The sequence below is a fragment of the Sarcophilus harrisii genome, chromosome 3 (genome assembly GCF_902635505.1).
Source record: "Sarcophilus harrisii chromosome 3, mSarHar1.11, whole genome shotgun sequence".
NCBI classification, from domain to species: Eukaryota; Metazoa; Chordata; class Mammalia; order Dasyuromorphia; family Dasyuridae; genus Sarcophilus; species Sarcophilus harrisii.
In genome coordinates, this window is record NC_045428.1 from 530,820,888 (window position 1) to 530,844,606 (window position 23,719).

Below are 23,719 nucleotides of genomic sequence, written 5' to 3' on the forward strand. Positions count from 1 at the left end.
AGTTCTGATGGACCTGGCCATCCTCAGCAACAAGATCAACCAAATCATTTCTAATGGAGCAGTAATGAACTGAACTAGCTATACCCAGAAAAAGAACTCTGGGAGATGACTAAAAACCATTACATTGAATTCCCAATCCCTATATTTATGCACACCTGCATTTTTGATTTCCTTCACAAGCTAATTGTACAATATTTCAGAGTCTGATTCTTTTTCTACAGCAAAATAACGGTTTGGTCATGTATGCTTATTGTGTATCTAATTTATATTTTAATGTATTTAACATCTACTGGTCATCCTGCCATCTAGGGGAGGGGGTGGGGGGTAAGAGGGGAAAAATTGGAACAAGAGGTTTGCCAATTGTTAATGCTGTAAAGTTACCCATGCATATAACCTGTAAATAAAAGGCTATTAAAAACAAAAACAAAAACAAAAAAAAAACAAGTTTGCTAAGACTTGCACACCCTCCCGTGCAAGCACCATCACAAGAGACAATGATCTCGGAGGGGGAGGGAGGGAAGAGGGAACCTAACGGGCATTATTAAGCGCCTACTGTATACGAGGAAGATGGCTAGGCATGTATATGTGTGTATTGTATACACGTACACACACAGAAATCTCATTCCTGCCCTTGCTCCCAAGGAGCTCAGTTGTCTGGAAACCGGAGAGACTTTCCGGAGACGGTTTGCTAGAATTCTGCTAAGCAAGAAAAGCAGCAAATGCAAAGGATTAAGAGCAAAAGCAACACTTTTCCCCACCCCTTCCTTGACATCACGTGAAACGGGGGGAGGGGGAGGCTGCTCCGCCGGCGCCTTCTGATCACGTGGGCCTGAGGAGAAAGCGAGAAGACGCTCCTCTCAGGACCCCGGGCAGTCTAGTGGGGCGGGGAGGAAGAGGAGGAGAAAAAGGGCCCTTCTATTGGCTTCTGATCGTCACATGGCAACAAGAGGTCCAGGGACCTGTTATTGGTTGCGTGCGTCACGTGAACAAGGGAGGTAGGGATGGTTATCGCTTCCCAGAGAGACATGGGAAGAGAGGAAAAGGCCCCTTAATGACGGCCGTAGATCCCGAGGAGGAAGGAGAGACCTCGAGTAACGGGAACATTCTATTGGCTTATTGGGCGTCACATGGCCAGAAGCTAGTCACATGAGAGTGGGGGCAGGGCGAGGCCAGCTGGGGAGAGTCGGGGGAGAGTTTCCGGCACCGGAAACAGATCGCCTGCCGCTTCTGCCTGCTGCGGTGGCGGCGGCGCGGCCGGTGGGAGCCTGCGGGCCGCGGTCTCGGGTCATGTGACGAGAAAGGGCTCCTGTTGGACGCGCGTCTCCCCGGTCTGAGCTCCCGGAGCCGCCCCGGCCATGGGGTGCTGCTACAGCAGTGACAACGAGGACTCGGACCAGGTGCAACCCGGCGGGGGGAGGGAGGCCGGGAGTCTCCAAGCGAGCCAGGGGTAGGGGGTGGGGGAGGCCTCGAGCGTCGGGGACCGAAGCTGGCTAGGGGCTTGAAGGGCTAGAGGGGGGAGTCTGAGAAGCTGGGAGGGCGGAGAGTGAAAGTGAAAATGAAAGAGGCGGCCTTGGAGTGGTGGAGTCCGGGATCTGCACCAAGAGGCTTCTGGGGGCGTGAAGGGCTTTAGAACCCAGGAGATGGAGCGGTGCGTCCTCGTAGAAGCGATATCAGCGGGGAAAGAGGGAAGTAATAAGGGACATTTAGGTTTACATCACTGTTCATTACTCACGGTGGGGGCGGGGAAGGAGAATCGGACTCCGGAGGGTTGTGGAAACTGGAAGGAATCCCTGCAAGGATAACTGGGTTTGGAAGAGGACTCGGAAGGAGAGGAATAGTGGAATACTGGCCGGATGAATTAGGGTTCTAGAGGGGATAGGAGATGTGGAGGTGAAAACTCAAAAGGAGATGGAGCAGAGGTGAAGACTCTGAAAGGATTTATTCGGGAGAGTTGGAAGCGTGGAGGAAGGGAAGAAAGATTGGGATTGAAAAGAAGTGAAAGGGGACCGTCATGGATTGTGAAATGTTAAAAAGTAGAAAAAGAATCAAATGGAAGGGAAGGAAACGGTGAAATTGGGGAATGGAGTTAAGAACCTGAGATATTGGAGTTACAAGGCTTCTGGTTGAAAGGATTAGGTCTGGAGAGGCTTCTGGAGCATCAAGCGATGAGAAGGGTGTGAGAAAAGATTGGAACTCGTCACTTTTGGGGAAAGTGGTGCTTTCCCAGTCTTCACCTTGCTCTGCAGAAACAATAGTGTTCCGTTTCTATAGTCTTTCACTTGTATTGCCTATTTTATCGCCTTTACAATTTGGGGTTCAGGAAAACATGGAATTGTCTAGCTAATTTGCTTATCTCTTATTCCTATTTGTCTCTTATTTCTAAACGTTTTGTAATCTCCAGACCCCTCATCCCTCAGTGTTTTCTAAGTTCTTCCTAGTTTTGCATTCACTTTCTATTTTTTCCAAACTTAATCTTCTACTTAACCGTCATGACTATACGCTTGTCTTTTTCTTTTAAATTCCTTGCCCTTTTGTTTTCCTCACAATCTCATGTCTTATAAAACTCTAAGATTGGATTATCTTAACCTTCTATCTTCCCTCTCTTACCTAACTCCCCTGCTGAACCTCATTCACTGATTTCAGCTGGATTTTCACTGTAGTTATTGGTTGTTTAGTTATATTTCAGTGATGTCCAGTTCTTTGAGATCCCTGTTGGATTGACAGGTGAAGAAATAGAGACAGTGTTAAATGACTTTCCCAGAGTTACATAGCTAGTATCTGAGGCTGGATTTGAACTGACTTCAGGACAGCCTTCAGGACTAAATCTTTTACTTTTTTCTGATAGAATTTTTAATCACACTTCCTGCTTGACACTTCTAGTACTTCTCTTCCCTTCCACTCTGCCCCCCTGCTTTTTTTCAACCTCCTAAGCCATTCCTTCCCTGTCAGGAGACTTTTCCACTGAGAAAACAGAGGTCATTCACTGTAAATTCCCTTTTCTCTATTCTGAATTTCAAAATTCTAATTTTTTTCTTTTCTTCCCCCTCTCTCTCTTTTTTTTTTCTTTTAAAGCTCTTTTGCTGATCCTAATGAATTTACTAGGCCAACAGCTGATCTCGAGCCCTTAATCATCTCATCTCTAATTTCATTGTCATATTATCAATTGTCTTTGACATCCTTATAAAACCTTCACTCAACTCTGCCATCATCTCATAAGATAATTTTTCCTTGTCATCTAAATCCCTAATAAAAGTTTTTTTAACCTGTCTTCCAACTCCATCATTCTATTAAAACATTTTGGAAATTTCTGATGTTAAGGATTTCACATAACTTGTGGCTTTTATTCATTTATCCTTCTTGACCCATTTAGATTGATTCCCTCCTGAATGTTCTTTCTTTCTTGGATTATCCTGACATAAATCTCTCATGCTTTCTTCTCTCCCATTAGCACCTTGTTGAATCATAAATGTCCTAACCTCTTATGTTGTGGGTAACATTGAAACTAATTTTTTTTTTTGCCTTTTTCCCCCTTACATTCTCTCTCAGATATTCCCCATCAGGTCCCAGGTAAGGATTTAATTTCTATTCAGATGACCTGCAGATCTGTATATCCAGTACTAATTTGTCTTTTTTAGGGCCATTTTCTCATCCCTTTCTGTCAATTAAACATTTTCAACTAGATATTCCTAAGCATCTTAAACCCAACACTTCCAAAACTCATTATCTTTGCTTTCCCATGTCCCTACCTTCTAAGCACCCTACTTCCTAATATTCCTTTTTCTGCCCACAGTATCTACTCCATGCTCCCCATCACTCAGGGTCTTCCCAAACTTTCCCTCATCCCACCATATCTAATTCATTACCAAGTCTTGCTGATTCTTCCTCCACAGCTTTCCCATTTATTCTTTTTCTGTACTCATACATATTTCTAAAGAACATATTTCTCCTAATCAAATATAAGTTTGACTAAAGGGACTACTTTATTTTAAACTCTGGATCCCCAACACCTAGGTCAGTGCCTGACATAATTGACCCTTAATAATGCTTGTTGAATAAATAGAGCTACCAATTAGCAGAACAAAACTAAGATCCAGGTTTCCTGATTTTTAGGCCAATGTTATATCTACCATAGAAGCATTAAAATATGACTTTAATGTCCCCCCTTGTCTAAGAGGATTATTATATAAATAATTTTAATGACTAAAATAGAGGTTAACAGGGAGTTGAGAAATGGATATAGGAGCAAAGTAGAGGAATGTGGGAGCAGAGAAACTGAATTTAGGGGGACAGGAATCTGAAAGGAAGCAAACACCAGGAGGGTTGCTTCTTTCAACTCCAGAAAAACTGGAACAGAGAGAACAGCCTAGGGCTGGGAGGATAGTCCCTTTGAGGATAGTCTCAAAGGGAAGCATATTTGTAGAATATGCCCTTTCCAAGGATATGTGGGGTTTGAAGCTTACAAGGGAACAGAGTAGAACTGGAGAGCTGAGGCTTGGATGGAACAGATCTCAAGTCTTAGATTCTGATATTTCTGTTCCTGACTTTTCAAGAATTAATTCCCTAGCCAAAGTATAAGTATTTCTACCTTATCACATAGTTAGTTGTACCCCATTTCTGTGTTCATATGATCATAGATGTAGAGTTGGAAAGAATATGGTTCAATCCCCTTGTTGTTTTGTCATTTTGAGACGTCACATTCTTCATGATTCCATTTGGGTTTTGTTTTGTTTTTTGGGGAGGGGGGAGGAAGATAGTAGTTTGCCATTTCCTTTTGCAACTCATTTTACAGATGAGGAAACTGAGGTAAATAGTCTTGTCCAGAGTCGCACATTAGTAAATGTGTGACAACTTTTCTTTCTGACTCCAGGCCCAGTGCTCTATTCTCTGGGCCTCCCTGCTGCCCTTTATTACTTAAATAGGCTCCCCTTGTTTTATAGATGAGGAAACTGAGATTCTAGGAGGTTGATTGACTTAACCAGGTTCACAGAGAGATAAGAACAAGGAAGGTTTTGAACCTGTATCCTTTGAGTCTAGGGCCAGTGCTCTTGCACTATTTGGCTTTCTCCAATAGCTGTGAAGTGAAAAGGGCAGCATCGAATGTGGGTAAACTGAAGCCAGGCAAAATTTGCTTCTATCAGTGCCCCTAACGATCCTGACCAGCCCAGAGCTTTAGTAAATGTTAGCCTTCCCTGGGGGGTTCTTTATTTTTAGTTGCTCATCACTTGTCTTAGGGGTTGATTTCTGGAGAATTCCTTCAAGTAAGATTTAGGACAACTTGCTTTTGATAATTTTTTTCCCTAGATGTTGCTGGTCATGGGAAATTTGATCCCTTCCTGTGGCAGCCTATTTCACTGAAGATTAGACTGTTCTTTATAGTGAACCAAAATGTGTTTTTGTGACTTTTTCTATTTGATCCTACTGTTGCTTTCTGAGGATGTAGAAACTAAGTCTATCCTTCTTAGAACAGTTCTGTAGATGTTAAAGTGGGAAATTCCATGCACTTTGAGTCTTCCCCTTGTCCTATAGGGATAAACATCTTTAAACCTTTAAACTCAACATATAATCTGAACTTTCTACTCAAGTCTTTGTCACTCTCTTGGATGTATGGAGAGAGACAAAGCAGAGATCAGTATAACTCTCATCTCCCCTATCTTCTGAAGACTGCTCAATCGAAGAGGCATTCATTTTTGTCATGCTGACATTGCTGTCTCACATTGAGATTGTAGTTACCTAAACTGTTTCGTATAAACTGATGGCGGCAGTCTAAGTCTCTATATTGTAAGGACTTTTTTTTTTTTTTTTTTTTCATTTGTTTTGCATCTGTATGCAATTTGCTCTTAAGTTTCAGTTATTTAGATTTGCTCTCATATGACATCTGTAGCCTCAGGAATGTTCTTTCCTTTTTTCCTAAGATGGTGAAAAAAGACAAGGAAAATTCTGTCTAAAGCTAATTCTAAGGGAACTCTAATAATTTCCTACCTATCTGATCAATCCTAGTTTGAAACTTCTAATCTCTTGTCCTTATGTCCTTTCATTGTTCCTACTACCACCATTAAACAAGCAAAGAAATACTTACTTTATTATTTTGTTATTAACCTGTTCTCTCTCTGTAGAGCACCAGAACATGCTGTTCTTTGCTTGAAAAACTGTAAGGTTTAGATAACATTCCTTATTCTTATGGAAAATAATAGGGGAAAAACATACATACAGACAGCTCATTCACAATAAGTGCACTGAATAGTGCTCTCTGAGGTCCAATGAAGATCTTCCTTTTGAATATTATTCTCTTCTTCATCCTTATTCCTTAAATTGAGTATTTATGAGATTATTATTATGAGATAAAGAGCAAAGTTTAAAAAAAATTAATAGAATGGCATTGTTGGCCAACAAACATTTATTATGTACTGGGCTAAGTGCAGAGGATACAAAATACAGTTCCTGAGTTCAGGGAGTTTACAGTCTACATGGGGAGACAACAAGCAAACAGCTGTTGTTTAAAAGTGTGTGTGTGTGTATTTGAGAATAGTCTCGGAGGACAGGAACTAAGATTAAGGAGCACTGGGAAAGTACTAAAATATCATCATTCTAAATATAAAAAATTGAACTTGTCTATGTAGCATGCCTTTACCAGTCAGTTAGTGAACATTTATTAATATTAAGCATTTACTCTGTGCTAAGTGCTGGGCATACCAAAAAAAGCAAAAAGACAGATCCTGCCCTCAAGGAGTTCACAATCTAATGAAGGAAAACTCACATAAAAGGAAGCTGGGAGAGGAGCCCAAACCAGGGGTATGATGAATCTCAGAGAGGCTGCCCTGAACACTCTCCTTTCAGAGGAGTGCTCTAATCTGACCCCAGCTGTATGAGGTACTGATGAGTTTCAGGCTTGGTGAGGAGGTTCCTGGGAACACAATGAAGTTGAGAGGAGTGTAGCAGGCTGGGAATGACCTACTGTTACACACAAACTATTATAATAGCTTCCTTGTTATTTCTTCCATCTTCCACAAACTACAAAAAACTACTAAAAGTATTCCCTTCACTGCATTAGAAATCTTTGGTAGCTTCTTACAGGTTCGCAAGATTGTATTTGCAAAAAAGCATTAGAAATGTTTAGTAAAAATATTGCACTGTGTATCAGGAGACCTGGGTTCATATCCTGATTCTAACATTTAATTGATATGTGACAAGGCAAGTCTCTCTAATCATGTTTCCTTATACTCATCATTAAATTGGAGGTGAATACTTGTACTATCTACCTCACTGAATACTTTGTACTATCTACCTCACAGGGTTGTTTTGGGGAAAGTGCTTTTACTTTGGACCCCCTCCAGTTTGATAAATGTGAAACTGAGCTGCAGACAGAGGAAGAATAGCTGAGCTTTTGATTCATGAAATTCAAACTGCTCAGTGATTCAAGAAAGCTTTTCCTACTAGCTCCAACCTTATCCCCAACAAATGATTATTTAGGTTCTACTTGAATTTTTACCATGCAGTGAACTTAAAACTTCATGAACTCAATCCTACATTTATTATGAAACAACTTATTCTATTTTTACACAGCCTTTAGGGTTAGCTTTTCCTTATATGAAGCCAGTTTTCTTTTCTAATTTTCACCCACAAATTCTAGCTATGTCTTCTGTGTCTAAGCAATTCTATTTGAGGTTGGAGGATACATGGATATATTAGAAGGTAATAGGACAGCAGTTTAAAGAGGGGGAGATAGTTGAGATCAGTGAGAAAGTAGTATTCTGAAAAGGATGATTTACTAGATTGGGATGGAATAAGATCACTTATGCATGTAGAGGGGTTAGCTTTGCAGGGAGAATGACCATGTCCTATTGCAGTCTTTCCCTTTAGATTAGGATGTAAGGCATTTGTTTAAGTATCCTATGCCAGACTGTAAATTGGGATAACAAGTACTTGCAGTGAAGACAATCACTACTCTTAAGGAGTTGCATTCTAATGGGGAAAACAACAGGGAAGGAAACTTGGGTAATTGGGTAAGAATGTTAATATATTGATGTGTCAGGAAGGGCCAAGGGAACTCATGAAGAAGTGGGGAAGTGAATGTTGACCGGGAATGCAGGTGACATAATGAGGGAGATGCAGACCTCTGAGCTGGACATTTCTTAGGTTATAAAAAATAGGAGAGGAATTTTGGCTAAGACCATGATGGTTATGCCAACTATCTGAAGGGCTGTGATGTGGAAGGATGATCAGACATTTTCTGTGTGTCTCCAGAGGGCAGATCTAGGAGCAGTGTGAGGAACTCCCCAAGGAAGATAACTTCCTCACAGCATTGGCCTAGTGGGCAGCATGAGGAATGAGTCACCGGAAGCCTTGAAGTAGAAGCTCCGGGATCATTTATCAAGACTGTTATAGAGGGGATAGGTTCTGGCTTTCTCCCAAGATTTCTTCCAACTTGGAGATTTGGTGGAAAGGGAAAATCAAGATTCTTTGTGTGCCTCCTGTCCAAGCTGATGCTGATTTTCCCCTGTTCCCATTTAGGATCGAGAGGAACGGAAGCTGCTTCTGGATCCCAGCAGTCCCCCAACCAAGACCCTAAATGGAGCAGAGCCCAACTACCACAGCCTGCCTGCCGCCCGTACAGATGAGCAGGCCCTGTTGTCTTCAATCCTTGCCAAGACGGCCAGGTCAGAGTGGAAGGAGCCGTGACTGCTCCAGCTCCCTGTAGGATAAGGAATATTCTTGTTCTGTGCTCAACTCAGAAACTCTTCCCTAACTCTACCTCCGTTGCATCTCATAGAATAATTTTTTTCTTCTCCTTAAAGCATTTACACATGAGTTATCATAGCTTTACTAGTAGGTTTCTTATCCCTTTACTGGTCTGTGTGATTGAGAGTAGATCTTTTCCAAACATCTCCTTCGAGGCTGAGAACTTAAGCATTGTTTAGCTGCAATTAAAGGAATGTAAGCCCCTGACCCATCTCTCACGCAGCCTAGAGGAATTGAACGGAGATCTTTCTAGTCCTCTGCCTACCCTGCTCTGACTGATGTACTAATGAATTGGGGTGAACTGTTGGATTCCACAGAGATTTCAGGATTTTTTCATCAATTTTTAATCAACCTTGCTGAAGTCTTGGTTATCTTTTTTCCCTAGCAACATTATTGATGTCTCAGCAGCAGATTCCCAGGGCATGGAGCAGCATGAGTACATGGACCGAGCGAGGCAATACAGGTGAGGAGAATAGGGAAAAAGTACTGTTGGCTTCCTTTCTAGTCTCTCTGTCCTTTCTGCCCTAGGTTCTGAAATGCCTTAAGTCTTTGAAAATGAATTGCCCTGGGCAGTGGGGGACACATTTGGTTCACATCTGACTAAGGAAACAGGCAAAAATAAGGGTTTCCATAAGGTCATACAGAGTTGGAGCAGGAGCTAGACTGATGCCATTCCTTGACTGTAGAAAAGAGTGGTGGACATAAAGAGGACCTGGATCTTCTCTGATCTTTCTCCTATACAGTACTCGCCTGGCTGTCCTCAGCAGTAGCTTGACTCACTGGAAGAAGCTGCCACCACTGCCATCACTCACCAGCCAGCCCCACCAAGTGCTTGCCAGTGACCCTATCCCTTTTGCAGATTTGCAGCAGGTGAGGTTATGTCTTTTTTTTTTTTTTGGTTCCTCACCTAGACCAACTCAGTTTCCACCCAAAAAGATTCCCTTTTTCCCTTTCTTTTCATCCAAGTTGTTCCAATTTCCTGGACACATGCTTAGACATTGAGGTCCTATTAGGATAGGGATGTTTTCCTTCACCTGAGAGTACTCTTCCTTGAACAGTACCAGCAATGAGGGAAGATGTGGTTAGAAAAGGGATATTGCAAGCCCCAGCTATACTATATACCCTTCCCTTGCTTCCTCTTTTTGCATTTTTTTTCCTTTTTGGAAATACCCCATGCCCCAGTGTTTCTCATGTGTTTTATTCACTACTCTACTGGACGGTATTTGTATTTTTATAACTAACTTTATCTTATAATCACAGGTCTCCAGAATAGCTGCTTATGCCTATAGTGCACTTTCTCAGATCCGAGTCGACGCAAAAGAGGAGTTGGTTGTGCAGTTTGGGGTCCCATGAGAACAATTTCTGGAGATCTATCCCCTGTTCCTGCCTTCCTGGCCCCTTATTTCTTCCTGCTTGTACAGAAACCTAACTTACTAATCACAGAGGAGAAACCACCACAGAAGTCCAGAAGTGTTTGGGGACCTTCATGTTGACACACAAGTTCCCAAGAAGCCTTTGTACCATGTAGTCCTGGCTGAATACTTTGTGGGGAGGGAAGAGGATCTATGATGGTTTTGCCACTTGGGGTGGGGGTGGGGTGTGTGTGTGCAACTAGAGGAGTGGGAAGTTAGGGATTTGGATATGAATTATTTCATGATTGGGTATAGTGGGTAGAAAGAGATTTGGCTTCCTTGAGATCACCCTTCTATGTTGGGGCTTGAATTGATATTAAGGGACTAAGAACTAAATTGGTTGTTTCTATTTCTCACACCCAGTTTTTACGTTTGATCCTTTAATTTTATTTGTTTTGGTTTGCCACCCTCCATAAAGGACATCTATTCATCCTGGCTCCTGCCCTTCTGTCCTTAGCCTTACTCTGCCAACTTCCCACTTCTTGTACAACTTGAGAGTTAGCTAGATGCCTTTGCAGGAATAATAGCAGGAGGGACTCAAAGGGGCAGAGCAAACTCTAGCTGAGGTTTTGACATTCTGTGGCCTTTGGGCAAGGGTGGCCATCAGAAAGAATGGTCCTATACAGCCACTTACAAAGTTTGAGGAAGGGAGCCTGTCAGGTCAGATGATGCCCTCTAGGTATCGATCAAATTTCAGGCTTCAGGATAGATAGCAAGGCCAGATTCTGTTTCCTTATGCATGATTGGGGCTGAGTGGTGTCATGCTATCTATTTTGATAAGAGTTGCTGTCTACTTTGTCCTTTTGAAGGGCACCTCAACACGCAGCTGAGGGATTCAAGTCCCCTACAACAGATCATTTCCTTTATTGCTTAACTAAATAATGAGGGAAAGGGTACTAGAGTTTTAGAGAGCATTGATAGGAAGTTATCAAAAATTATCCCGTTTGATTCGGACCTTCTTGGGCTTCACATTCATTCGTCTCCAAATAGTGGCTGTGATCCGGTCTTGTTTGGTGACACCACTGAAGTCAAACGTCGTAATTCGGGGTAGGATGGACAGCACATATTGCCTGGAGGGAAGACACAGGATTGTGTGCTCCCCAGAATGGGAAGAAAGGATAGAGGTATTGTGAGTGGCTAGATGTGAAAATCAGGATCACTTAATTACATGCCCCAAAGAGTTATTAATATTTTCCTCCTTACATTAGCTCTTGAAATAGTAAGAACAAAGTGTCCTTCAACAAAGAGAGGACTACTGCCATTCTCTTCCAGAGATACATAAGGGAATTAGCATCTATCCAATGTGGGGATGGCATGGGACAGGAAGCTCTAAATCAGTCACTTCTCAGTCCCATTATGTTCTAATCATTGAGGCTTCTGCAATTCAAGATAATGACTTGGGAATCTTTGCCACTCACTCCAATTGGATTCATTCTCTGTTCTAGGCCATAAAGAAGTTAGACATGGGCCTCTTCCATTCCATTCCCTTCCCTTCCCTCAAGGAAAGGGACCATTTGATTGGGCTACAGATTACCTCCTTTTGAGAACATGGTAAAGTTCCCTTTCTCCTATGTCTACAACCTGTGCTGTCCCCTCAGCTTGTACTTCAGAGGATGAGAGTCTTGAGCCTTTTGTTCCCTTTCCTTGGGGTCTCAGGCCAGGGGCGTTACCTGTACCCCTTTTCATCCTCTATGGGGTTTCCATGGAGGGTTAAGCTCCGAAGCTTGGGAAGACTTGACAGCTTATCCACTTCTGTCAGGCGATGGATGCAGTTGCCATGGAGATAAAGAACGCTTAAATTGTGGAAGGTGGTCAGCACCTGGTGGATGAAAAAGGGACAAAGTACCAGGTTCAGCAAGTTCTAGAAGCTGGTTTATGAAGGTGGCAAGAGACTTGGGAATCTAGTTTTGAGGGGATGCTCTTTTCATTAGAATCCACTCTATGGGTGACCTAATCCCTTCTGGAAGCTAGGAAGCAGTATGGTCTGGTGCAAAGAAGATAGGAGATTCCTTCTGTCTACTCCATGCATTTCTTAAGTATGTACTCTTTCTTAATAACAACCTCATGAGAAGAGGTAGTACAAGGAATATCCCAATTTATAAGCAAAGAAAACAAGACTTGTATCAAGGGTGGTCATGTATTTATGAAGCAGAGGGCTCTCTCCTGACATGATATTCCATGTTTTTCTCACTCTGTTCTGCCTTATTTAGGTCATGACTGAGCTAGTCTCAATCTTTGTTTTCTTGCAAAATTAAGAAGCTATATTGCAAGTGGTATGATCTTTACAAAGCACTTTACAAAAGCCTTCTGAATATCTGATTTTAGAGATGAGGGATTTAATTTCACAACCTTTGAAGTGACTATGTACAAGGTATTGGAAACATGAAACTTGGAAAGGTCAAGTAACTTGCCCCAGTCACACATCTGGGAATGGGCAGACCTGGTCTCATTAAGATCTTTCCCAAATTTTGATTCTTTTATTCTTCCTCTGACGGTTCCAGAAGAGAAAACGACTAGAATTCATTCTGTGACAGGATGAATCCTTAAGAAAAGGGCTGTCATACATCCCATTTTATTTTTCTTGCCCCAGTGTCCAGTGCCTAACATGGTGTTTAGCAGATATTAAGTTCTTAGTTTCTTCTTCAATAGTAATAGTAGTTTAAGATACCCATTTCTAAGCTGTTTATGATGACCCCCACAGAGAAAACTGGAGGAAAAGAAGAAAACGTGGCACAGGAAGGTAAGAAGGAACCCTTACCTTCTAATATATACCACTGCCCTTCCCTACAGTGCTAGGTATATGGCAGGTATTTCATAAATACCTTAGGCCTTGTGTACATCATTGATGTTTCCTCTTGCGATTCTTCCCCTCCCCCATCTGCCTGTGGCCCATGTCTCACCTGGCATTCTCTTCCCTCCCCTGGGGACTCGGGCACCTACGGGGTCGATGTTGGGCAGGTCATTGAAGGACAGGTCAATCCAAGCCAGGTTCTGGGGATGCTCCAACAGCTGCGACATAGTTTGACTGAAGTCGGTGAGGTCATTGAGCACGTTGTTGTTAATGCGCACAGCCTGGGTCAATGACTTACCCTGAGTAGAACGCTTTACTGGCCGGAGCCCAGCCCTGGGCTCCTCACTTATCAGGTCTGCAGGGACAGATTGTGGGCAGTGGTTAGCCAGGAGCTCCAGGCGCAAGGGTCTTTTCTTCCCATATCAGTCTGAGGCCAACCAGAACAACCCAGAACTGTTCAGGGTCACAGTCAGCTGCCACATGCCACTCTCCCACAGAGCTATGCTGTCAGTCTGCATTATGGATCACAGGGCCAGAATGAGGGCAAGTGTCTACCCTGGTTAGGGCTCACCTGGAATTCATTTCTGGAAGAGTGGGTTTTAGGAACAATAAGGATAAGTAAAGTAACTTTGAGTAGGACTACATGAGAATCAATTGAAAGGATTGGAGAAATTTTTCCTGGGAAAGACTGGTGGGGGAACGGGTAAAAGAAAGGAATTAGATGTGAGCCCAGAAAGTAGAACTAGACCCATTGTGGGGAGTGTGGTAGGAAGGGCAATAGGTTTTAAATTGGACCCTTTAGAATCCTACCCTTGCCAAAGCTAGTTATCTGACTTTGGACAAGTCAGCTTTATTCCCTTTGGGCTTCAGTTTCTTCATCTAAAATTTGGACTATATTATCTAGAGAGTCTTTAAGCTAAAAAAAAGATGAAACCATGACACCAAATTAAAGACAGCCAATTTCAGCTAAACTCACAAACAGTTGTACTAGATTCATAAACCACCATAACTACTCTAACCTTATTGCTGTACATTTCTTCCATTTCTGAATGCTATGAATTTATGGCCTGTTACAGTAACTCATTTTCAGCTAATAGCTTATTTGAGAGACTATCTCATCCAATTTTTTTCTTAATTTTTTAACAGGAGAAAACTCAAGACACTCAGACCCAGAAAGGGAAGGGACTTATTCAAAGTCACAATTAAAGGAACTAGGAACCAGAGCTCAGGATTTCTGAATGTTCCTCTCGTATTTTCCAAGCTCAAATCTGACACTACTACAAAAAACAAAACCCTTAGTTTGCTCTTTCCCTCCTTGCTCCCACACAAATTTCTTGTTCTTAGGTACAGATTGCCTGGTACTCATTAAGGGCTCTGGAGGACAGTCATTACATAGAAGGGGTAGGGAGCACATTGTGCTGCAGCACAGTTCTTGAGGTAGAAGGAAGTAGAGGCTAGTGAAGTTAAGTGCTGATCTCTCTTCTTCAAAAAGCAATGCTGAAGTTGAAAGGGATAATTGGCTTCAGTGTGGAAACTACATACTGAAAGAATGTCAGCAGGATGGCTCCCTTATTTTATAGAGCTTGAAGCTATGGCACAGAATGGAAAAAGAATTTGCCTAAAAATGAGTACCATCCAATGACAAAATGGCTCAGTAGCCAGAATGGAGCAGTTATTTCCCTTTTAGAGCAGATTTTCATGAGGGCAGATGTCTGAGCTTAAGACCTATCTAATCCTAAAACTTTGGAATATTTCCTCAAGAGATAGGTTGATGTGTGTTTTGTTTTCCTGCCCACCAAGAGAGGAAGAGATGTCCCTATACTCCATGACATCCTTTTACATATCTGTCACAGTGCTCAGACTTTCAGCTGGAGACAGTCTTTTTCCTTGGGAAGTCTCAAGGCTTCAAAGATGGTTTGTCAGATGAGGAGTGTGCCAATTCAAATTGAATCACATTGTTTTACTGTCCTGAAGCAAACTGGGGCATCTGTGGCCTCTCATTTGGCTTTTTGTCTTTAATCTGATCATAAGTTCAAAAATTTTGAGCTGGAAGGGATGCAGGGGTCACCTAGTTGAATTCATTTTTAGATTAAAAAAACAAGGCATCAGGAGCTTCTGTGACTGACAGGTAATAATCAGTTGAGACCCCAGAGTTCTTTTACATCTACCAGGCACTCTTACTATCTGCTCTTCTTATTAACTGATTCAGTCTTTAGCTTCACTAAGAAGTGAATAGCCCAATTTGCCTTTCCAATTTCTCTGCATATTTGACTCCCACAAAAGCAGAAGAGAGAATAGCATCTGATGACGGATCTGACAGTGGCTTGGCTTTGTCATGTCCCTGTGATGCTTTTTTTTTTTTTTTTTTTTTTTTTAACATCAGGAGAGGCTATTATTCATCCTAACTCTGCAGTCCTTTGAAGACTACAGCTGGTATGAAAATTTGTTTGAAGGACACTGCAGTCAAGGGATTTGGGTTCAAGCCCTGACATTACCACCCATTAATAATACCCATATGAAGCATTCAGGTTTACAGGCAGTGATAATGGATAGAACCAGCATTGAAACCAGGAAGACCTGGGTCTAAAACCTGCCTCTGATACATACTTGCTTGGTGACACTGGGCAAGTCATTCAATTTCTCAGTGATGGAGGAAACTCTTGGAGGAACATTGAAGACCTGCAGTGATAGCATCCTCACATGGAAGTTTCCCCTCCCAATGAAAGCACAGTTGCAATCTCTAGTCCTTTAAAGTTTGCAAAGTACTTTTGTCACAACCTCTCTGAGAAGTAGATAGTGCAGGTATTTATCCCCATTTTAAAGATACGGAAAGACAGTAATTTTCCCATGATTTCAAAGTAAAGCAAGTGCTATGTTTTGTTACTTTGAGCAAGTCAAGTTCCCTGTTTAGGCTTCAGTTTCCACATATGAAAAAGCAGCTGGCAATAATTTGTAGTGCTTTAAGATTGATAAAGCACCTGCTGTTAGGCTCTCAACATCTGAATAGTATTTGCTGCTAGAATAGCCTTATTACAAATAGGTTGATAGGATAAATGTGTGTCTGAGTCACAAAACTAATGTCAGGTATACAACAAGCATGTGTCAGGTGTTCACTATATGCTATATACTGTGCTATGCATTGAGAGAGTAAAGGGGCAATTAGACCAGATCATCTTAAAAGTCCTATTCTCATTTTCATAATTACATTAGCCATGTAAAGGCTACTAATTTGTGTCCAGCTTAGCCTTTATAAAGTGTCAAGCCATTTTTTTCCATCCCCTTTTTCAAATATATTTTTAAAAAGCAAAGATTTGGAAAAGGGAAAACAAATTGTTCAGAGATAAAAAAAGTTACTCAAGTTGAATGAGGTACTGGTATTGGAGGGAGAAGGAAGAAGAAAGAGGCCACGCACATTAGGCTCACCTTGGATGAAGTTTATACTTTTGAAGGAGAAGTCGAGGGGTGGCTCTTGTGCCAAAGTCTTCACATAATCCCAGTTGTCAGTCATATTTCAGCCATTATGGGGGGTGAAGGAGAAGCATGGGGCCCTGAACTGCCAGCCTAAGGAGACAGAGAGGGGCTGCATTTGGAGAATTTTTGGCTCACAACATGCTTTCCCATATTTATTTCAGTTTCACAACAACACTGGCAAATAGACAAGATGGGCACATAGCCCTAATTTAACAAAAGGAGAAGGGGAGATAAATGGTGAGAAAATGGGATTTGTTCAGCAAGCCAGCGGCATAGTTGGATGCCTCCCCCTATGGAAGCCAACATGCTGGGGTGACAGGGAAACGGGGCGGTATGGGAAAACAACCAAATACAAGATAATTTAAGGGAGAAAAAGGTAACAACTCATGGTGGCAGGGAAGGTTTCCCTAAGGAGGTATGAACTAAGAGAAGGAAGCTAAGGATTCTAAGACATAATGGAAGGGTTGTAATCATATCACTTTCAGGATGTCACTGGTAGAGGGAACTCAAGTAAACTCCACTAATACACAGTGCCATAAGTTTAAGTGAGTTACCCAGGGTTACACAAACCAATATGTGATGGGACTTGGACCTGAACCCAGGTTTTCTGACATATTGGCTGTTATAAGAGCCTCATTTATAAATCGAGAGCGTTGGAGCAAATAGCTATTATAGTCAAGCCTACCTCTATGATACTTGGCCTCTGTGGCCTCGGATATTGCTCAAACTTTTCCAGGCTTATCTTTGCCTTTTAGAATTCTTGGTTTCCTTTTAAGTAAATCCCAAATGCCTTTTTTTTTTTTCTTGAGGCCTTCCTAATTCCTCCAGCTGCTAGAGCATCTCCCACCAAAAATATCCATTATTTGTTCTGATAAAATGGTAATAGTAGCTACCTAATAAATCAATGATGAAGCAAAAGAACCAGAAAAGAAGCTATTAGATGGGAGAACCAGAAGAAAGCAATGTCATGCAAATTAAGAAGTGACAATATCTAGGAGCAAATGAGTGTTGGAAGTTCCAGCAAGATCAGAAGGGTAGCGGATTTAGCAGCTAAAGGATTGTGGGTCATCTGAGAGAAAACTTTTAGATTAATAGTGGAACTGCAGTGGCCTGAAAAGTAAGGAAGTAGAGGCAACAAATGTAGGATGGCTCCAAAAGAGAGAAGTCCCCTTATGTTTAGGGGCTATAGATTGATAACTAATATGTGCCGGGGGAGGGGGAGAAGGGATGCAGTGTTCAGGAGACAGAATCTCTGGAGTGAGGGCTTGCTGAGCCCTTATCCAAGGGCTGCTCATACACCTTCAGTAACCACCTGATTGACCCAAGTTTCACCTGCTGTTCTCAAACTGTAAGCATATGCAGTGGCCACACTCCAGTAGAACCATCTCTGCTAAAACAAGCTGAGGATAACTGACCTGTTGGTGGGTTAGGTGAATGTCTATCCCGAGCATGTGAAGACTTTTCCCTAGCAGATGAGATGGAACAATTTGTTCCAACAGCCATGAAGGTTGCTAAAGCAGGTGCTACAAGCACTTAAGAGGTTGCTCTGGCATCAAAGATGCCCAAGTCCCCACTGTCTCCTGAACCATTGCCAGTCATCTTCATTTTTGTCCTGCCAGTGGACTTCTGGGATTCAGGAAGAGAGGACTTTGTGCTACCCCAACTCACATAAATGTAATTTCACATGTCATCAAGACGTGCCCCATGATGTCACTGGTCATCTTCAAAAACAAATGATAATATGGGAGCAAATGAAAGTATTTTAAGAATGGAGAGGTTTGAGGATATTTATCGTTTGTCCTTCATTTCTGAAAAGAACCAATGACATAATAGGTGATGTAGACAGCAGTGAGAACCAATTGATAAAAGAGGGAAGATGAACCAGGGGATAATGGAAGAGAAGACTGGAATGGATGGGATTAAGAATGCAAACAGAGAAGTTGATCTTGGAAAAGAGACCCATTCTTTATCAAAGACTGGGGCATTACAGATACGAATTTTGTCAGAGACCTTACAGTTTAAGAAGGTTGGGGATACTCAGATACATAACACAAATAAGGACAAGAATGGGTTAAGAGCATCTAATGCTTAAGAAAAATTATGAGATTTGAGAATACTCAGTGGGATAAGGCTTCAAGGAAATAGTGACTTTTTCTTTAAAGGAGAAAGGATATGGTGATATATAATGAAGTAATTTTCTAACATAATAGAAATAGGTGGGCCTCCAAATTGAGTACTCAACTAAAACTTTTCCAGATAGGGGAGTAAAAGGAAAGAATGAAAGATGGTAATGTAGTTATATCATAGGAAAGGAGAATTTGACTAGAAATGGATAACTGCTTTTTTTCCCACCAAGGCAGGACTTGAGTCTTTTGGTAAGGGTGGAGGGGAATGGAGTAAATAGTACCAGGAAATCTGAACAGAGATGAATCAGTTCAAGGAATTCTGAGAATCAATCCCAGAAGAATAAAAGAATCATCATGTAGCTCTGAGGACTCAGTTGAGAATTGATAATAATGGAATCCAGTCAATTTTCCTTTTTTGGTCATTTGCGAATTAGAAGAGGAGGAGAATGAGGGTAGCATGGTTTTGACAAAGTCTAGATGAAAGGTCAACTAGTCAAAGGTACAAGTGTTGAACTGATCATCTCTAAAGCCAGAGCAAGGAGGGGAACAAGAAAGAATGGAGGGAATGAAGATTATGTTGAGGATGGTGGTCAGTTTTAGGAATAATGCAAGAGTACAAAGGGTTATCAAAGATTCAAGACAACAAACAACACAATTATGGGCAATGGTAGATTTTAAGGTAGAACCATCTCTATGGGTAGCTTAGGCATATTGATTGGGAGGCCAGTGTGTGAGGGAACCTCAGTGTGTAAACTGAAATTTCCAAATATTCGGATAAGGTTTGGGGTCCCAAGGTTTGTGATCTCCAAGGATTGTTATCATCTCCGGCTCCAAGCTCCCCATCCTCAGAGGGGAAGACTGAGTCAAGTACTGAACCTGAGAAAAGAGTGACCATGACACCACGAGATAAAAGCCATAAGTATTCTTATGCTAATTTTATAGATGAAATAGATTAAATGTCTTCCACAGGGTCACACAGATAGTCTCTGAGATAAGATTTAAGTTCAAAACTTCTTGACTCCAAAGTCTACCATTTTATCCACTATGCCAGCAAACTACCATTTAGAAGAATGTACTGAGCCTAAAAAGAGGAAGTATTTGCTGAGTTAATAAATGCAGATGGAGGGATTGGAAGTGACACTGGAGAACAGAGTATGTTTTTTCTCCTGTCTTACCCTACTGAGGAAATGAGAGGAATAAACAGCACTCAAGAAGTGATTCAATGGAAATATCCATGTTTCCATGGGCACATGAGCATAGAATATCAAAGGAAATAGAGAATAAAGTAAAGACCATGATTTAATTGGACTTTCATAGGGCAATTGAAAAGTGAAAGAGTGTAAAAGACTAGCTCTAGGCTTCAAAATCGCTAGTTACTTGGAGCAGACTTATTGAAAGGGGAGGAAACCAAGGCAGGCTGGCTTGCCTGTGTTGTGACTCTCATATTCCCATAACATATTTGCCCTTTCCCCCATTTTGGTAGTGGTCCCTTCTTCCCCATCCCAATAGTATTGTGCCAATTACCCATAGGAATTTAAAATTCCTAGGCTATGGAAATAGGATGGAGAGTACCCACCCTCTGCCATGCCTAGCAAATACCTCAAAAGTCCCTAATTGGTCTCCCTGCCTCCAGTCTCTGGCCTCTCCATTCCATCTTCCACAGATTTGCCAAACTGATATTCCTAAAGCATAGGTCACTCCTCTGCTCCAGATGCTCCCAAATTGTCACTAAGTTAAAATATAAACTTTTGTTTGATATTGAAAGCCCTTTACAAATTGACTCCAGTCTACTTTCCCATGCTAGTTTCCCACTCGGCAGCGAAACTGGCCTCTGTGCCTTTGTTCACGCCCTTCTTGCTTCACCTCCGCCCATCTGGTATACTCTTCTCATCTTCCTTTATCTCTTAGAATTCCTGAATCAAGGTTAAAATTCAAGTGCCTCTTCACTAGACCAAGCCCGACCACTTCCCATACTCTCACCCCAATTATTTTACTTGTCCACCCCCCCCCCCAAAAAAAACAAAAAACAAACCCAAAACGTATTCTTAAGTACTGGAATTTTTCGTTTTGTTTTTGAACAAACTGTTTAGCCCAGTGCCTGGATGATGTATAAGCACTTCATGGTTGTTGAATGAATAATGAGGGGGGGGTCCCCCGATCCTCGTGTCTGGGGCTCATGCCAGGCTCTCTACTAGGGGTCTCTCTGGGTTACTTCTTCCCCATCCCCACCCGGGACTATCGCAGATTCTTCTATTTTAGCTATCCCTGCTCTGGGGGCCACCTCAGGTCCTTGTAGTATGGCTACCTATACTTGACATGACATCGGTTCCCGCCTCAATCCTTGCCCAGTGGGCTCCCCAGCTGCTGCCCAAACTCACCAGCTCCGTCTCCTTTAGTCTTTGCCTTTCCGTAGACAGCGACACACTTAGCGCAACTCCATGGTAACCATCATCATCATAGCCTCCCAACCTCTGTACGCCTTGCCCCGAGGCATGCCGGGATCTATAGCACTCGTCGTCTCTCGCAACGGCCAACGAGAAGTTTTACTGAGCTGCCAGGGATCTTGGGACTTGTAGTTTAAGGCTTCCAAAGTTATCAACCGAGACTTCGGCATGGTTTGGCCTTCTAAGGGTTTTTAGTCTCTAAAGTCATCCCTCCTAACTTCTCCCGACCTGTACATTTACCATCCCCGCTCCATTTCCCGTTCTGGCCAGGGTCCCTGCACAATCTCTGAGGAAATCTCAAGGAATACTGGGATTTGTAGTTCTAGCCTCCCTCCGGCCGGAGTGAGTCAAGACTTCTCATTGCTCCACCCATCTCCGGCTCCAAGTTCCCTTCTCCCAACCAACTTTTCCCCATACTGCCAAGGGCTGCGAGAATGCGCATGTGCACGATGAAGTCTTCTTGTTTTGGCCAATGAATACGCAGCGCGAGGGGGCGGCGCTGCAGTTCAAACCGTGGGTCTAGGCGGCGGTGGCGGCTGAGGTGGCTCCCGGAGGATGGGGGTGGGGAAGTGGCGAAGAGAGTGAGTGTAGAAAATGAGACCCTCAGCCCGCCCTAGAAGTTCGAGCCTCTGAAAGGGACGGCGCGCGTGCGCGGCCAGGTAAGCCCAGAAGGGGAGTCAAGGATGCACCCTAGTGTCAGAGTGAAGAAATAGAAGGGAGGTGTTACGGGCCTTGGGGTAGAAGATGTGAGGGGTCTCCAGAAGGGCGGTGGGCGAGGGGGAGGGGTGGGCGGGGAGAAAAGAGCGCGAGAGGGGAGAGGGGAAAAGAGAGAAGCTGAGTTGGGGAGGTTCGAGGACGGCTCGGATGTGTTAGGGCTGGAGAGGGACTGTGGACGCTGCCTTTAGATGGGGGAGGGGGCTTTGAGGGAAGGGGTCTGAGAAGTATGGGAAGCCCTACTTAGCGCTGGTATGGGGTAGAGGAACACCGGCAGGAGGGACACGGACCTTTAGAAGCTCTCCTTCGACTGGGAGCCACGGCAAGTACAGGTGAAAGTACAAGCGGAGTTTCTTTTTCAAAATAAACAGGGTCATTTTCTGGTAAGGGCATATGAATTTATTTAAAGGCTAAAAATTCTTGGAGGTGGACGGTAGACTTGGAGGGTCTAGATCTAGTCCACAAGCACTTGCTGAGCTGCTAGTTGGCGCAGCAGACGGAGCAACGGCCTGGAGTCCGGAGCTCAAAGCTGATCTCGGACATTTACTAGCTCCGTGACTCTGGGCAAGTCACTTACCCAAGCTTAACTAAGTTTCCGTACTGGTAAAAGGAGCTGGAGAAGGAAATGGCGAACCGCTCCAAGGGAGTCCCAAATGGATCCCAGAATCGGACCCGACCGAAAAAAGGCGGTCCCGGGCGCAGTCACAAGAGATGGGCTCATAGCGAAAAACTAAAGATCTAAAGTACGTGAAGGGCAGTGACGTATGAGACAGTGAGCACTTCTTAGGGGGCTGTTGAGGACCAGGCATTGTGATGAGACCTGGGGAGTTAGGATGGACTAAGATGGGGGAAATTCTTCTAAAATATACTTAGGGATTTGTGTTTGTTCCTAGAGGTAATAAGGAGCCATTGAGAAAGGAAAAGAATTGAGACAAAAGAATGAGACACTTCAAGGAGGCACTAAATTTTCTCTGCCTGTACCCCCATATCTGCAATGCCCTTCCTCCTCAATTCTGCTCACAGATTTCCCTGGCTTCCTTTTAGTCTCCACGAAAGCCCCATCTTATAGAGGAAGGTTTTCCCAATCTCTCTTAATTCTAGTACCTTCCCTCTGTTAACTATTTCCTATTTATCTTGTATATAATTTGCTGATTGCTTGAATTGAAAAGACTTTTCTGAAAGATAAGGAAATAAAAACAATTTTTTTTGGTTGTTGTTTAGTAGTGCTTTCAGGACCCCATTTTGATTTGGGCTATGTCTTTTCCCTTCAACTGGAGGATGATCACAATGCCTTAATATGTGAGACTGACTTGATTGACAGTGAGATGGATAAATTATTAAGTACTTGATCCCCTTTTTAATATTAGTAGCTAAACAAGGCAGCTGGGGATTATTCATTCTAAGCTTTAGTCTACAAAATGAATCTGCTTAGTCTTTGCTGGTATACAAGGAAGCAAGTGAAGTCTCTTGATGTAATTGCTGGCACTTATGTATTGTTTAGCACCTAAGCTTTCTGAAAACAATGTCTTAATTTGCTGAAGCACTTTGGCCCTACTACTTAAGTCATTTTGTGTGTGTATGTATATCTATTAAAAGCACTTGGCAGCTTCACTTGCTGGTAAGTAGGCAGGAGAGATCCCAAACAAGCATTTTTCATTGTAGAGAAAGAGAGAAGTGGTGAAGTTTTCCTGAAAAAGAAGGGGTAAGAAATAACTATCACATAATAAAGGTGCATAAAATGAAGAGATACATTTGAAACATTCATATAGAATTAAAATGAGAGACTGAAGGAATCTTATGTTTCAGCTGAATTTTAAAAAGGAAGCAGTCATGGAGGATAGAATAAGCAGTGCACCTTATTCGCCTTTGAATAGGATAAAGGAAGATTGAGCACTGTCATAACACCCTCACACAAATAAGGATCTCATCTAGAAACAGATTAAACTCAAAAGGGGATTAGGAGGGGACAGAAACAAGCTAAGGGAAAAGGGGCTTAAATAAGATAGATAAAAGAACAATCAGTGT

The 23,719-nt window shown here is 42.6% G+C and overlaps 3 protein-coding genes across 7 annotated transcripts in view; 2 read left to right on the top strand and 1 right to left on the bottom strand.

The window, feature by feature from the left end:
• The first annotated feature begins 1,007 nt into the window (after positions 1 to 1,007).
• On the top strand, positions 1,008 to 10,583 carry LAMTOR1 (late endosomal/lysosomal adaptor, MAPK and MTOR activator 1). Its single transcript, XM_003764708.4, has 5 exons — positions 1,008 to 1,397; positions 8,509 to 8,654; positions 9,122 to 9,199; positions 9,480 to 9,606; positions 9,997 to 10,583. Exons 1-5 carry the CDS (start codon positions 1,356 to 1,358, stop codon positions 10,087 to 10,089), a joined length of 486 nt encoding a protein of 161 aa, XP_003764756.1. The 5' UTR covers positions 1,008 to 1,355; the 3' UTR covers positions 10,090 to 10,583.
• Positions 10,584 to 10,988: 405 nt separating this feature from the next.
• Positions 10,989 to 21,395, bottom strand: LRRC51 (leucine-rich repeat-containing protein 51). Of its 5 annotated transcripts, none has more exons than XM_031962018.1 (6): positions 20,915 to 21,395; positions 20,136 to 20,264; positions 16,363 to 16,500; positions 13,089 to 13,294; positions 11,819 to 11,967; positions 10,989 to 11,218 (listed from the first exon to the last, which is right to left on the bottom strand). In XM_031962018.1, the coding sequence occupies exons 3-6, from the start codon at positions 16,445 to 16,447 to the stop codon at positions 11,077 to 11,079; spliced, it is 582 nt and encodes a 193-aa protein (XP_031817878.1). In that variant the 5' UTR covers positions 16,448 to 16,500; positions 20,136 to 20,264; positions 20,915 to 21,395; the 3' UTR covers positions 10,989 to 11,076. The 5 variants fall into 5 exon arrangements, with proteins under 5 accessions (XP_031817878.1, XP_031817879.1, XP_003764757.1 ...); XM_031962019.1 differs by lacking the exon at positions 20,915 to 21,395 and adding an exon at positions 20,842 to 20,908; XM_003764709.4 differs by lacking the exon at positions 20,136 to 20,264.
• Positions 21,396 to 21,492: 97 nt separating this feature from the next.
• Positions 21,493 to 23,719, top strand: part of NUMA1 (nuclear mitotic apparatus protein 1) — an 81,485-nt gene continuing 79,258 nt past the window's right edge. The window contains exon 1 of the mRNA XM_031962012.1: positions 21,493 to 21,639. The gene's annotated coding sequence lies outside the window, so the exon portion shown is untranslated. The remainder of the gene's footprint in view (positions 21,640 to 23,719) is intronic.

What these genes read in the sequence shown, in the direction of transcription:
- LAMTOR1 (XM_003764708.4), top strand. Translation starts at nt 1,356, where the DNA reads ATGGGGTGCTGCTACAGCAGTGACAACGAGGACTCGGACCAG. An exon ending in ACAACGAGGACTCGGACCAG is followed by an intron (nt 1,398 to 8,508) that starts GTGCAACCCGGC and finishes GTTCCCATTTAG; the next exon opens with GATCGAGAGGAACGGAAGCT. An exon ending in ATCCTTGCCAAGACGGCCAG is followed by an intron (nt 8,655 to 9,121) that starts GTCAGAGTGGAA and finishes TTTTTTCCCTAG; the next exon opens with CAACATTATTGATGTCTCAG.
- LRRC51 (XM_003764709.4), bottom strand. Translation starts at nt 16,447, where the DNA reads ATGACTGACAACTGGGATTATGTGAAGACTTTGGCACAAGAGCCACCC. An exon ending in AAGTATAAACTTCATCCAAG is followed by an intron (nt 13,295 to 16,362) that starts GTGAGCCTAATG and finishes CTGTCCCTGCAG; the next exon opens with ACCTGATAAGTGAGGAGCCC. An exon ending in ACCTGCCCAACATCGACCCC is followed by an intron (nt 11,968 to 13,088) that starts GTAGGTGCCCGA and finishes TTCATCCACCAG; the next exon opens with GTGCTGACCACCTTCCACAA.